The sequence below is a fragment of the Perna viridis genome, chromosome 3, assembly GCF_037379345.1.
Source record: "Perna viridis isolate PV_CMFRI_1.1 ecotype Kerala chromosome 3, ASM3737934v1, whole genome shotgun sequence".
In the NCBI taxonomy this organism is placed as follows: Eukaryota; Metazoa; Mollusca; class Bivalvia; order Mytilida; family Mytilidae; genus Perna; species Perna viridis.
In genome coordinates this window covers 60,923,503-60,937,722 of record NC_142447.1, presented here as the reverse complement: position 1 = coordinate 60,937,722, position 14,220 = coordinate 60,923,503, and the positions used below count along the sequence as shown (strand labels likewise).

The 14,220-nt window shown below is 33.3% G+C and overlaps 1 protein-coding gene across 1 annotated transcript; it reads right to left on the bottom strand.

Annotated features, from left to right (window-relative positions):
• Positions 1–1,245: 1,245 nt before the first annotated feature.
• LOC148623206 (transmembrane protein 127-like) lies at positions 1,246–13,407 on the bottom strand. Its single transcript, XM_088573838.1, has 3 exons — positions 12,935–13,407; positions 5,958–6,128; positions 1,246–4,035 (listed from the first exon to the last, which is right to left on the bottom strand). The coding sequence occupies exons 1-3, from the start codon at positions 13,308–13,310 to the stop codon at positions 3,728–3,730; spliced, it is 855 nt and encodes a 284-aa protein (XP_088429964.1). The 5' UTR covers positions 13,311–13,407; the 3' UTR covers positions 1,246–3,727.
• Between the last annotated feature and the right edge of the window lie 813 nt (positions 13,408–14,220).

Below are 14,220 nucleotides of genomic sequence, written 5' to 3'. Positions count from 1 at the left end.
CTGCATGGTGACCTGTGAGAGGGGCTTTCGGTTTGGGGACTTGTGAGAGGAAGCTTTCTGTTTGATGACCTGTGAGAGGGAGCTTTCTGTTTGATGACCTGTGAGAGGAAGCTTTCTGATTGATGACCTGTGAGAGGGGTCTTTCCGTTTAGTGACCTGTGCGAGGGAGCTTTCTATTTGATGACCTCTGAGAGGGAGCTTTCTGTTTGATGAACTGTGAGAGGGTGCTTTCCCGTTGGTGACCTATGATAGGGCTTTCTATTTGGTGACCTGTACGAGAGAGCTTTCTGTTTCATGACCTGTGAAAGGGCTTTCTGTTTGATGACCTGTGAGAGGAAGCTTTCTGATTGATGACCTGTGAGAGGGGTCTTTCCGTTTAGTGACCTGTGCGAGGGAGCTTTCTATTTGATGACCTCTGAGAGGGAGCTTTCTGTTTGATGAACTGTGAGAGGGTGCTTTCCCGTTGGTGACCTATGATAGGGCTTTCTATTTGGTGACCTGTACGAGAGAACTTTCTGTTTCATGACCTGTGAAAGGGCTTTCTGTTTGATGACCTGTGAGAGGGGCTTTCTTTTTGGTAACCTGTAAGAGGGAGCTTTGTTTGATGACCAGTGGGAGGGGCTTTCTTTTTGGTGACCCGTGAGAGTGAGCTTTCCGTTTGGTGACTAGTGAGAGGAAGCTTTCTGTTTGATGACCTGTGAAAGGGGCTTTCCGTTTGATGACCTTTGAGAGGGGCTTTCCGTTTGGTGACCTGTGAGAAGGGCTTTCTTTTTGGTAACCTGTGAGAAGGAGCCTTCTGTTTGATGACCAGTGGGAAGGGGGCTTTCTCTTTGGTGACCTGTGAGAGGAAGCTTTCCGTTTGGTGACCTATAAGAGGGAGCTTTCTGTTTGGTGATCTGAGAGGGGCTTTCTGTTTTGTGTCCTGTGAGAGAAGCTTTCCGTTTGGTGAGAGGGGTTTTCTGTCTAATGACCTGTGAGGGAACATTCCGTTTGGTAACCTGTGAGAGGGTTTTCTGTTTGGTGACCAGTGAGAGGGACTTGTTTGGTAACCTGTGAGAAGTGACTCCCTGTTTGTTGACCTCTGAGAGGGGACATTCCGTTTGGTGACCTGTGAGAGGGTTTTCTGTTTGGTGACCTGTGAGAGGGGGCTCCTGATTGGTGACCTGAGAGGGGGCTTTTTGGTGACCTCCGAGAGGGGCTTTCCATTTGGTGACCAGATGTCCTATTAACACTAAAAAATTAACCTCATGCTGATAACTGTCTTTATTTCTCACATTTTTACATTTCAAATAGTTTAATTTTAAATAATACAACTGTATGTTACATGACAGGTGAAGTTCAGCAAAAAATCATGTAAAATAGACATGGTTTATTTGGATCATGGTTAAATATATCCATCTATAAAATGTATATACACATATAAAATAATAAAGGCAACATGATCACACTATAATATTACAGGTATGACTACCAGTGCCCTGAAGGTAAATTTTTATTCTATGATGTGTGCATTGAGATTTTGATATATATTAGAGTTCATACAATGACATTTAAAGTCAATTGTCAATGAGAAAATCTTACTCTGGGACAGTAATAGTAAACTTTATAAAATATAAAAGGTTTAAAAGTTGTGATTTATCCCAGTCTCATCTCAACCACTGTAAAAACACATCACTAATTCTAAATTAACTTATTTTCCCTCATTGTCCCTACATAAAATTCAAGGTGTCAAATACAGCACATGTAATATTTAGGTCACACCCATAATTACCTAATGTTTTAATATAAATCCCAGGATTCTCCATGCAATCAGTGTAACAATGTGAGATAAATTTAATGGGGCACAACAGTGAAAAGACCAGTTCACAGCATAAAAACATAAAAATCCTACCAACAATCCTACCTCCATGTATCATATACAGATGCTGTATCTTTTTTTACAATACACTTGTGTCATATATAAAAAGCTTATTTATAAAATAAATTAGTAAAAATAGTTTTTGATACAAAAGATATCATACAAAAAACTATTAAACCAAGGAAATAAAGTGCTCCATTTGAGCGGTATGGCCACACATATTTTAGGGGCAACTATTAATACAATTATTACTGATCGGAACAGGAAGTACAGGTATTAAAAGAACAGGGAGTACAGGTATTAACAGAACAGGGAGTACAGGTAATAACAGAACAGGGAGTACCAGTATTAACAGAACATGGAGTACAGGTATTAACAGGACAGTGAGTACAGGTATTAACAGAACAGGGGTACCAGTATTAACAGAACAGGGAGTACAGGTATTAAAACAACAGTGAATACAGGTATTAACACGACAGTGAGTACAGGTATTAACAGAACATGGAGTACAAGTACTAACAGAACAGGGAATACAGTTATTAACAAAGCAGTAATGTTAATACAGTATGAATGTGACAATAGTAGTAACTATTATTACAATGTCATTAAAAGATGTTGAAAGTATAATTCAGTCATCAATCAACCCTTATTAGAAATAGTTTAGAAATTAAGTTCAAGTGATGCCCTGTATTTCATTTAATTTCCTTTTAAAAGGAAAACTACACTTATAAAGTGTGAAATTTCTTTAAAAAATTTCAATAATAAATTTAAGTTAATAATGAAACAATTGTAAATCTTGTTTGACAAATCAATTGTTTTAATTATAGTCACTTACATGCACTGTCATATTGCTTTCATTAAAATTTTCAAAGAAACAAAACTGGATCAGCTAAAAAATAAGAAAAATAGTAAAAAACTAGAAAATCTGTGAGCAATGCTCACTTACTTGATACCCCCACTCCCCACACTCCCCCATTTGATAACATGCACATTTCAACTTCCATATTGATTCCGATCAAAATCTAAAATAGAAATTGCACAATGGGAACATGTATACTGGTAATAAACATTCTGTGAAAGTTTCATTTGATTCCATTCAGTGGTATAGGAGGAGTAACAGATAAGCGATGGGCCCTTCCATGTCCCCATATGCAGAAATGACTGAGTCCATGTTTTGCTATGTGAAACCCCAAAATTGATTCGGATCAAAATCTAAAATAAAAGGTGTACAATGGAAACATGTAATAAAAATTCTGTGAAAGTTTCATTCAATTCTATTCAGTATTATAGGAGGAGTAATGGATAAGAGATGGGTTCCCCCTGTGTAACAAAAGGAAGGAATTTACAAGTGAGCGGTATAATAAGCATATATTGAGAGCATTAACTCCAAGTCATGGTAAAGAAATCAAATATTCAAAATTACTATCAAAGAGTAACACGAAAATAATCACATTTTGTATTTAGATGTTATTTTTACAAAATTAAAAGCACACCAAAAATTCAGAATATATTATGTATGCAAGTCATTAATAATCCCATTTTTTTATGAAAAAAAAGAAAGATACATGTACCCTAAATGGTAAGATGTCCATACTTGAAATAGATTTTATGGTCAAATAAACAGCTGCACAAATGCATATATTTTACTTCCCTTACTGTGTTCAAAGCACCATAACTTTACAATATTAATAAAAACGAAAAGGAGCTCCCTACATTATAAGTCAGTTTAATACCTCAGTCATTAGATGGGTGTTAAATAGTTATATCAAGATGTATATGCAGCAATATGCTGGAGGGGGTGGAATTGGTAATTATAATCATATCAAGGTGTATATGCTGGAGGGCGTGGGATTGGTAATTATAATTATATCAAGGTGTATATGCTGGAGGGGGTGGGACTGGTAAATTCTGTGGTTCTGTAGGAGGAATAGGAAACTCTACACCATCATAGTCATCTAACAAAGCTTCTGATTGATTGTCAAGTGATGGATATCTCTGTAAACAATTCATTGCTGTTGCTATCACACCCATTGCCCCAGCAGCTGTTATCAAATAAAAACTGACATCAAAAGTTACATCCACTTTGCTTCCAACATGAAACTTAGTCAACTTTTGTAATCCAGATACTTCCACAATTAACCAATAGCAGAATAAGTTTATAATCACACACAAAATCACTGAAAAAAAAATATATCCTATTATCAAAAATTGTCCTTTAAATACTTGGCAGTACACAACTTTTCCAGGCAACACAGTTTTAATACAATATGGTTTTGTGTTATTTTTGTCATGATGTCTCTGTGTGTTTTATTGATGATCACATTTTAAGGTAACCTGATTCCAAATCTTGGTATGATTCTTCTTCGTGATATTTATTCAAGTATAAATTGATAAATTTCAGTTTCAAAGACTACAACTGTGTAGCATGACCTATTTATAAATATATAATTAGTTTAAGCCTAAAATACAAACAAAATAGAGAAAGTAAGAAAAACAGTTTATGTGACAATGATGAGAGCAACAGGTGTAATCTTTCCCCTGGTAGGAGTCCAGTCAAAACATAGTACATGTAGGTTCTCAAACTATAAAGTTCATCAATCTAAATTGCTGAAATATATCCTAAGTACTGTACATGTATCTACAGACAGAACTCTTCCAATTTCAAATGATGAACAACTTCAAAGTATTATTCAATTTCTATTGAAAAAGGGAGGTAGCTTTTGCTTATTATAAAACCTATGTTTCTGTAATTTTTGTAACTACTTTTTTCCACTGCTTCAGAAAGTTTGATGAACCAAACTGCAGTGGTATTTGTTGCTTTATCTGTTACAAAAAATTCAAAATTTTACTTTTATAATCTGATTTTATTGACAGAGTTTAGAACATGTGATGATTTAAAAAAAAAAAAAGAAAAATATACTGAGCAAGCTCACAAAGATAATAACACCCCCTCCCCATGCATTAAATGGACTTAAATTAGGAGAGAAACATATTATGGAATTCAATCTTTTCATTTATTTGAGTAAATGAGCAATTGGGAAATTACAAAATAAGACTTAAGTTTTAATCAGTTTGCTTTACTTAATTGGTGGAAAGAGTAATCAAGGGAACCAAGATTCTAGTAGAAATCAAAAGAATATAATCCAGGGACAAAGACCAGACATGGAAAACAGACAAACACAACAAAGAACATAAAGTAACTAAAATAATACATACAAAATAAAAAAAGTTAATGAGCAACTCGGACTCCACTAAAAACCGGGAGCATGGACCAGGTGCACTGGTAGGGTAAGCGTCCTCTGCTTTTCTAGAAATACACAGATTTGTTCATAAAAAGTCAAGTTGACAAAAGAGGAAAGGAAAACTAAGACACATTGAATAAATCAGTTTTCATGGTGCAGACTGATACACCGTAACAATCCACGAGATCAGATCTTAAATTTGAGCTAAATATCTTCACAAAAATTAATTATATTGATGATAATATACAAACCATAATGAAAAATTAAATTATTAATAGACTTTCATGTTCATAAATCATTACATATACTAGTATGTTGAGCTGTTCATTTTTTTTCATTTAGCAAATAACTACAGGTACATGTATATGTGTATGTTTTTGTTTATTTAAAAAAAAAATAAACAGCAAAAGTAGGGTCAGTTTTATACTTGTTCGCTCAGTGTAGGGAGGGTTACATTAACATATCTAATCTAGGGCATGCTATGCCTTAAGAATATTCTAGATATACAGGTTTGTCTGGAGTCAGAGTGAATTTTGCAGTAAAATTCAGGCCATATTTGTCAAAAGGTTATAATGAACCTTAAACTTTACATGTCTATGGAAATTTCATATTGAGTATAAATTTTGTACGATTGGATTGTATTTAGATTAGTTTTATTATGTGTGTATTAATTGTTGTGTAACCTCATTATCCCTGTTAATGACGATGATTGTCATTTTTACTGGGAAGCCCCAATTAGTTTTCCCTAGACTACAAGGGGAGATTGTCACAGGATGAAACCTAATAAAATGTAAATATTCTATAAAAAAAAACTACTATAAATATCTCAGTGATAATTAACATATTAGTGGGTTTACCTGAAATAATATTAAATATGGCATTCCTTCTTAAGATTCTTAAAGCCCTGTGTTGTGGACCAGTTAAGTCCAAAAGGAAGGCAATCAGAGTACAGCACATAGCAATAAATGTAAAAGCAATAATTGTCTTTAGTAATATCACAGCTTTGTTGGTTACACAATTCTCCATTTCTGAAATAAAATAGTATAAAATTCAAAGGTGATTAGATACAAGAACAATAATAAAAACCTTTGACGAGTGCAGCATGATATGACTGTAGCCATTTGAACACTATTCATGTGGAGCAAGTGTGGACAAAGTATTAGTTTTTGACACACTAAAACATAAAGAACATAGGGACTTACAGTTCATTATGGACACAACAACTCATTTGGATACAATATTGCACAATATTTTTAAATTCATTTCGAGTACAAAGGTCTGCTTCAGGGTGCAATTCATGGATCACTTGTACAGTAAATGACAGAGGTAATTTGCTTAGCATACTTCTTAAAGCTCATAGAGGCAGGGATTTTCAAAAGTAATCCAATAAAAAAAGTTATCAAAATCAAACCAGAAATAAAGAAGTTAATTTTTTAGGGTGTGGTCCCACTTTGGCCCCCACCCAGACTGCTTTTCAGCTCCGTTAAATATTCTTTTTCGAAAAATTTCATGGAAAATTAATAACTCTCATAAAAATCCATAAAAATGCAAGCTTGAGACAGCAATTATTGAGACTGAAGTGCAATAATACCTTGCAATTTATTGAGGTAAAAAAAAATAATTCAAATCTTAAATCATCACTTGAAATTTATGAAAGTACAAAAAAACATTTACCGGTAAAGTTTTTTTTATTGTACATGAACATGTTTTACTGGAAAATGTAAGATATACAAGTCCCCCAGCATTGGTTTCTCTCCTCAGTACCAGCTGGCTGATTCTCAAAAATGCATAATTTTGCACAATCTTGAATATTATCATGACCTAATCAGGGGAAACCGGTACATTTTTTTTTCATTTTCTACAAACAACAAAAACTCTGCCTACTTTATACTGTTCCTGGCAGTTCTATTAAATGCCTGATACCTGGTTTTTTTTTAATGGCAGTTCAGTTTGGGAAGACACCAAACTTGCAATGGAAACTTAAATGCATTTCCATTTTTTATGACAAAATAGTAGAGATAACTTTGAACCCTTAGAACCCATATAAAGACCAATTTGAAATCTAGAAGTAGGGTCCAAAATTGAAAATTCAAATGCACTGTTAGATTCAATTTATCAAATAACCTGAATAGGCAAAGACATAATCATAATGAAATTGAACAAAAAGTGAACAATTTAATCAAAGCTTTTGAAAATACATTGTATTTGATTTTTGTTCCCTAATTCCTAACTTTTTAAACCTGCATGAAAATCACACAGATCTAGATTCATGTTTTATTTGTTATACATTGTTTATACATGTACATATGCAGCTGAAGCGTTAACCAACCAATTGATATTGAAATCTCATGGCCAAATTTAGAAATTAATAAAACCACACAATACTTGCATATTTGTGTTAAACTGCATAAAAAAATATTCTTGGAAAATTGAAATTATGGAAAAGTAATCAAGGGAACCAAAGTTATATCAGTAATCAAAAGAATGTAATCCAGGGACAAATACCAGACATGGAAAACAGACATACACAACAAAGAACATAAAGTAATTAAAATCATACAAACAAAGTAACGAAAGTAAATGAGCAACTAGGACTCCACTAAAAACTGGGAGCATGGACCAGGTGCACTGGTACGGTAAGGATTTATGTATAAATTATGAACAATTTACAATGTAAAGAAAAAAATTATAGAGTACAACACTACAGTTTCAGCAACAGTAGTCTCATTAGCCAAATTTAGAAGGGCATCACGCCCTTCTTACCATTTTATCTTATAAATGTCATACAGCCTTAGTGCTTTTTTTTTTTTGCAAATGAAAATCCTGAAATAAAAACTCAAAAATCATGTTTCAATATCCCTTTTTTATTTAGAAGAACCATAAATCAGACAAAAGGGTTAATTGCTGTCTAGGCAGGTAAGGGAAATTTTTATGGACAGTAAATATATTAATTCATTGACAAGTAATTAGCTGATCAGGGTTATTGGATGATGATTGACAAATTGAAAATGCACCTTGATTTGATCTATAACAATTTTATGGACAGCCAATCATTTGTTATGATTAATTTCTACTGCACAATTAATTTGACCAATAGTGTCAATTTAATAAGTCTAAATTGTGTAGTTCTACTACCCATGTATGTGTAAACAATTGTAACATAAATGTCAGTTACATCTCTTATCAGTGCTCCACCTAGAAATTGAAAAGGGCAGGGTGCCAGTGGAGGAAAGGGCACTTTCTCAAGTTGGAGAAGGGCACTTTTTAGCAATGTAGTTTTTCCAGAACTTTGTTAGTCATTGTCTCCACATTTTGTATTTGAGGATGTCCATATTTTCACGGACTCATTTTGTAATCAATGCATACTAGTAATTGTAAACTTTTAAGATAACTTAGTATAATAACTAGGAATCTATACTGTCCATGCCTGATAACAATACATCATCAACAAAAAAGATAATGAAATATTTTTGCTAAAAACGTTAAACAATGCATTGAGTACAAAATGAAACAGGTCCAATTACATGTACAAAAAAAAAACCCTCAAATACATTTGTACATACATGTGCACAATGTATGGCGGTAACAAACAGAATTTAAGAAACAGCAAAAAATACAATTAAAAGGTGCCTTTCTCAAACCTGAAAAAAGTGTCCTTCCTTCTACTGGTGCCCTGACCTTTACCATTTCTAGCTGAAGCACTTAGCAACAAGGCTACTTTTAAGAATAATACTCAATTACAACTTTTATCATTCACCTACATTGTAGGTGAGTAAGGTACAAAATTTGGGAGTCAGTATTTTGAATATCCCGAGCCCGAGCTCAACTTCCCTGACCTGAAAATGATTATTGCGATATCTTTTTCAAATTGAGATGATTTAAAAATTAGACAATTTGACAAGTCTGTTTATTGGACTACTGTCAATGTCTTTTCAAATACATTTATAGGTAATCCAATATTAAGTCCAACACATTTAGAACTGACTTAGTATATTCCTTTGACAATATTTTTTCCGATATGGATCTTCCAGGCTTGTAAGGGTGTATGAAATTGCATTTTTCGTTGAAACAAGTAACAGTTATGTTTAAACACATTTTATTATTTATTAAAGTAATGGATCTGACACAAGTTATACCAACTCATGTAGTCTTTTCTAATATAACATATATAACGAGCTTGACAAACATGTACAAGTTTATTCACATTTTATAGACAGAAGAACGCATGAAAAATAAAACGAAATACTTCCATGTACAGATATTTCTTCCAATGACAACGATGGTGTTGACGGTTATGATGTTGAAATTGATAATTATAATGCAGTGTTCTCAGATTTTTCAGAAATTGAGGTTTCCTCTGGAAAAATCCATGTAAAATCAACTTTCCCACTGTCAATGACTGCTTTCCTAACAAAACAAAGCCTTACAGCATATGAAGTTTTCAACTTGCCATGGGAAAGTGTAACTGAGTACCTAACTTCCCCTGACCCAAATTTCACTTGCCCCAGTTAACGGGAAATAGGAATCCTAGAACACTGTAATGTCTTTAAGAACATTTAGCAACTATTAAGCTAGAAGACAACATTTACTTTTCTTAATATATTAATAGACATGTTTAAAAACTAGTTTGTTCTGTTCCACAGTTAACAACTCACAATTTCCGCTAGTATTGATGTCTATAATGTAGTCTGAGGGAGCCATTTAAGATTTTGAAGTAAGTCATGTCTCACATCAGTATACGGGGGGCATTCAAGTAAGTAATGATAAACATCTTCTCTCTCGTGCCCACATTGAAAACTACAATTGTTAATGATGTTGACATAATAAAGGCCGAATTTCATGAATGAAGCAGAGCACCTCAGCTGCATTAACAGCATGCTTAATCTTCTTGGTACCATTATATCACTGCCATATCTTAGAAGATATGTATTCAAACTTTGAATACTAGGGGGTATAAATTCATGTAAATATTTAGGAGTATCTCCATACTTGATATTATAGAATAAATGGAGTTTTCTCAGCATTTTAGTTGATTTTTTAGGGGGGAAATTTTATGGATGTAACTCACAAACTCAAGCACCTGTATTTTGAATATAAATAGTCACAGGGAAAAGTCAGAGAGAAATTTATGGGTAAAAAATCACAGTAAAAAAGAACACAGGAAAAAAAGTCAGAGTTTATACAAATGTTAAGTTTTTACCGAAAACATTGACTATAAATGATAATGTTTTTTTAATTGACAAGGGAGCTATTTACTTTCATGATTTACATACTTGTAACATGTATTAAAATAGGGGAAGGCTACATCTGTTTTTTGTGGTTTTTTTTGTTCTGTTTATTTTTTGTTTCAGTGACTTTATTGTACTTTTTTCCATTTACTTTATTTTCAAGTGGAGTAAACTTTCATGTAGTAATTGTACATAAATGGGTTAAAATGCATATTGGCTTGCATGATGCTTTGTCTTTGTTGAAAATATTCTAACATTAGACAGGGACTTTATATTACACTAATATACACATCCAGTATTAGATAATAATAATGATAACCAAAAATTGAAAATTAACTAAAAATATATCATAAATAGAAATAGAAATAGAAATAATAATTTAGATTTGACACTGGGAAAAATCCGTCAATTCATATAAAACCAAAAACATTTTAAAAAATACACATATATATATATAAAATGAAACAAAACTAAAATTTTGATTTGTTTATCATCAGAAATTGCACTCTTTAATTAACGCAGTTTTTAGATCGAATTACCTTCCTTTCCCGAGATGGGATACCTATACGATATAAAAAATACCCATTTTGAAACACATTTTTCGACACTTGAAAGCAAAATTTATCTCTCAGTAAATTAAATATTTCAATATATTTATATTGTACTCATAGACATTTCTTTAAAAATATCTAAAAAATTCACCTCATTTTAAAGAAGATATCAGCAATAATCATTTTCAGCTTTGGGAAATTGAGCTCGGGCTTGGGATACCCGAAATACTGACTCCTACAAAATTCTGGCCAATTATGCAATGCAATGCTACTACATGTACATAGATACATTTTTTTCTTTAAAGAAGACATGACACAAAAATATCATTTTTTAAACGTTTATATTTATAAAAACTTTAGTATGTTTAGATGCAAATATAAACGTTTTCTTATCAGGTTAGCGCTAATAGTTAGATGATTTATTTGTGTTACCACGACGACCTAATTAATATGCATAAATGAAAACCGAAAGTAAAACCTACTTACCATATATGGAAGTGCTACATCATTAGTTCTCAATCTCCATTTGGGTGCATTGAAAATGTATGCACGTGGCAGAGTGGTCAAATGATCTGTGTATGAATGTGATAATCCTGTTTAGAAAGTAAGAAGACTAAAAGTACTTCTTGTTTTGTGTCAGCTTTTCATTTTTGTTAGGCATACATCCCCGCATGGCGAAAACACAACTACTTTGCAAACTATTTTTAGGACTTGAACAGGAGGGTGCAAATAAATAGTGACACTCTGTGTATCGTTCTTTCTTTGACACTGGGTTTTATCAATTAACAAGCCTAGTAGATTTAATTATGACCAAGAGGAAGCCTGAGCAGCATCTTTTATCTTTACATGGTTTGGCGCCTCATGACACAGGTGTCAACGCAGGTGTATGACCTTGATTATTGAAATATAATTGCATTTCTTTTGTCTTACGAATTTTGAAATAAAACAATTTACATGGAGGATTTGACCCAATACACAATTTATAATAGAGGCAATCCTAGGTGAGTTTAAGGGAGCTTCTCTGGTATGAACAATATTTTTTTATAGGTCAGTTGAAATATTTAATTTTAGCAAAAAAGATTTAGAACACAAGGAAGCTTCAGCATGAAACCTTTATGGGTTCTCAAATAAGATTATCAAATACCAATAAAAAATACACGTTTGTATTATCCTATAGCTGTACTTGCAGGGTACTGGATACACTTGTCAGTAGTAACGTTCCCTAAAAAGGGGTGATATCAATATTTTCATTGAAAAGCGAGCAGGTGTTTCTAGAAAAGCAGAGGATGCTTACCCTACCGGTGCACCTGGTCCATGATCCCAGTTTTTAGTGGAGTCTGGGTTGCTCATTTGCTTTTGTTGCTTTGTATGTACGATTTTGGTTACTTTGTGTTCTTTGTGTATGTCTGTTTTCCATGTCTGGTCTTTGTCCCTGGATTGCATTCTTTTGATTACTGCTATAGCCTTGGTTCCCTTGATTACTCTATCAGAACAGTTTAAATCTTAAAATATGAATTAAATTTACTTTATGTAAAAAGTCCAATCGAACATGACAGAACATAATGAAATATTTCTATGTACATGTAATCTTTGAAAAGAAGTGGTGTCGTCTCTCTGTGGATTCTAGTTTTCACACATGTAATAGTTAAATATTTCTGTCATTGTTTATCATTTTCTTCTCAAAGTTATTTATATTGATACAACTCTAAGTATATATTCACTGGCAAACCAAAACTTTCAATATTTTCACTACCAGTTTTAGAAATCATGTAAAAAGTGCTGAAGCCCCACGCATTTCAACCACTCCATCTATGAATTGAGAACCAATGACATACCACAGTCATGTGACCACATGGCTAATTAAAATTTGTATGGCTTGGGTCATCATTGGTTTTAAATAAATTCATCTGCAATTAAATGACATAAGTGACTACAAGAGGTATTTTTATGATATACATTTTGTATATTAGGTGTAGTAAATCAAATAAACCAAAAATTGAAAAAAAAATTTTTTGTGTCATGTCTCCTTTAATAAATACAAAAATGGATACATACTATCATTTGCCTTTGGTCCAAACTTATATATGATATCAACGTTTTTGTTGTTTGGACCTTGCAAAATCTGTTCCAAAAATTTTCCAGGATAAAAAAATTGAAATGCTCCAAGATGATCGAGGGGTAATCCATTTACAGTGCATCCACCTCCTTTAAGAGAGATCCAGTTTGGCTCTGCTAGTGATGTTGACATAATCACAATTGTTATCATGCTACAAAATGCAGCACCTAGATTTCTTTCCCTCGGTTTGTGTCTACCCCTACTTTCACGTCTGTGTGAATGATGTCTTCTGTCTCGATGGCGACTTCGAGACCTACTTCTATTAGATCTACTTCGTCTTGAGCTGCCATCTCGCCCATTATTAGACCTTGGCATCGTATCTTTTGTGATCAAATTTCACAAATTTCAAGAACTCATTCTGTTGGTAGAGAAAATAACTTCCGGTACATTCTCAGGTAGGGTCTAAAATGTGTAACCCATACCCGTACCAACTTTCTCCCCGTACCCAATAATGTTTTGCTAAAATATTCATTCTAACGGCATGTTAAGAACTTAAAATTGCATGAGATGTGGAAAAGTATGTTTCAATTCATGTCTTATCAAGAAAATGATGTATATTTTCCCAATATTTCTTGTTTGATCGGTTTTCTGAAATGAGAAGGTCTAAAATGTGTAACCGGAAGTTGCCGTACCAAACTAATTATTGACTATTTCTCATTTTCCTATCCAGGTTACAGACCACCAATTCAACCAATGAGCATTTGGAACGTACGCAAAAATAGTCCTACGCAGAAATTACCCCTGTTCCTCATAGTGCTGTGAAAAAAAGTTCTCATCTCATTTAAAAAATTTAAACAGTTTCTGAAAGGAAAAACATTTCTGTACATTTTATAGGTGCATTTTGCTTCTTGTGATGTGAAGCCTAATCTCCATAATGATTTCTAAATATACCCCTATCTCGTGAAAACACTGGGATTTCCCATGCTATTTATAGACACTTCACTTCCGGTGACCAGTACTGCACTGCAAGTCTGCTAACCCCACATGCCATTCTGAGGATTGTGAGCTGACATATGTAGAATCATGCTGATATATAGTCATCTGCAGGTTAAAGTTAAGGTAAAGTCCAGAGAAGCCATTGAATATTGTGAAATTAGCATAGAAGCCTATGGGAAGTGGAATTAGTGGTTTTCTGAAATCATTAAAACTTCACTTTAACACTTTTAATAAAGTTTTGAAAGATGTGATATTGTTTTAAAAATGAAGCGATTGAAATTGAATTCCT

What these genes read in the sequence shown, in the direction of transcription:
- LOC148623206 (XM_088573838.1), bottom strand. Translation starts at nt 13,310, where the DNA reads ATGCCAAGGTCTAATAATGGGCGAGATGGCAGCTCAAGACGAAGTAGA. An exon ending in TGGACCAAAGGCAAATGATA is followed by an intron (nt 6,129 to 12,934) that starts GTATGTATCCAT and finishes ATTTTATTTCAG; the next exon opens with AAATGGAGAATTGTGTAACC. An exon ending in CATATTTAATATTATTTCAG is followed by an intron (nt 4,036 to 5,957) that starts GTAAACCCACTA and finishes TTTTTTTTTCAG; the next exon opens with TGATTTTGTGTGTGATTATA.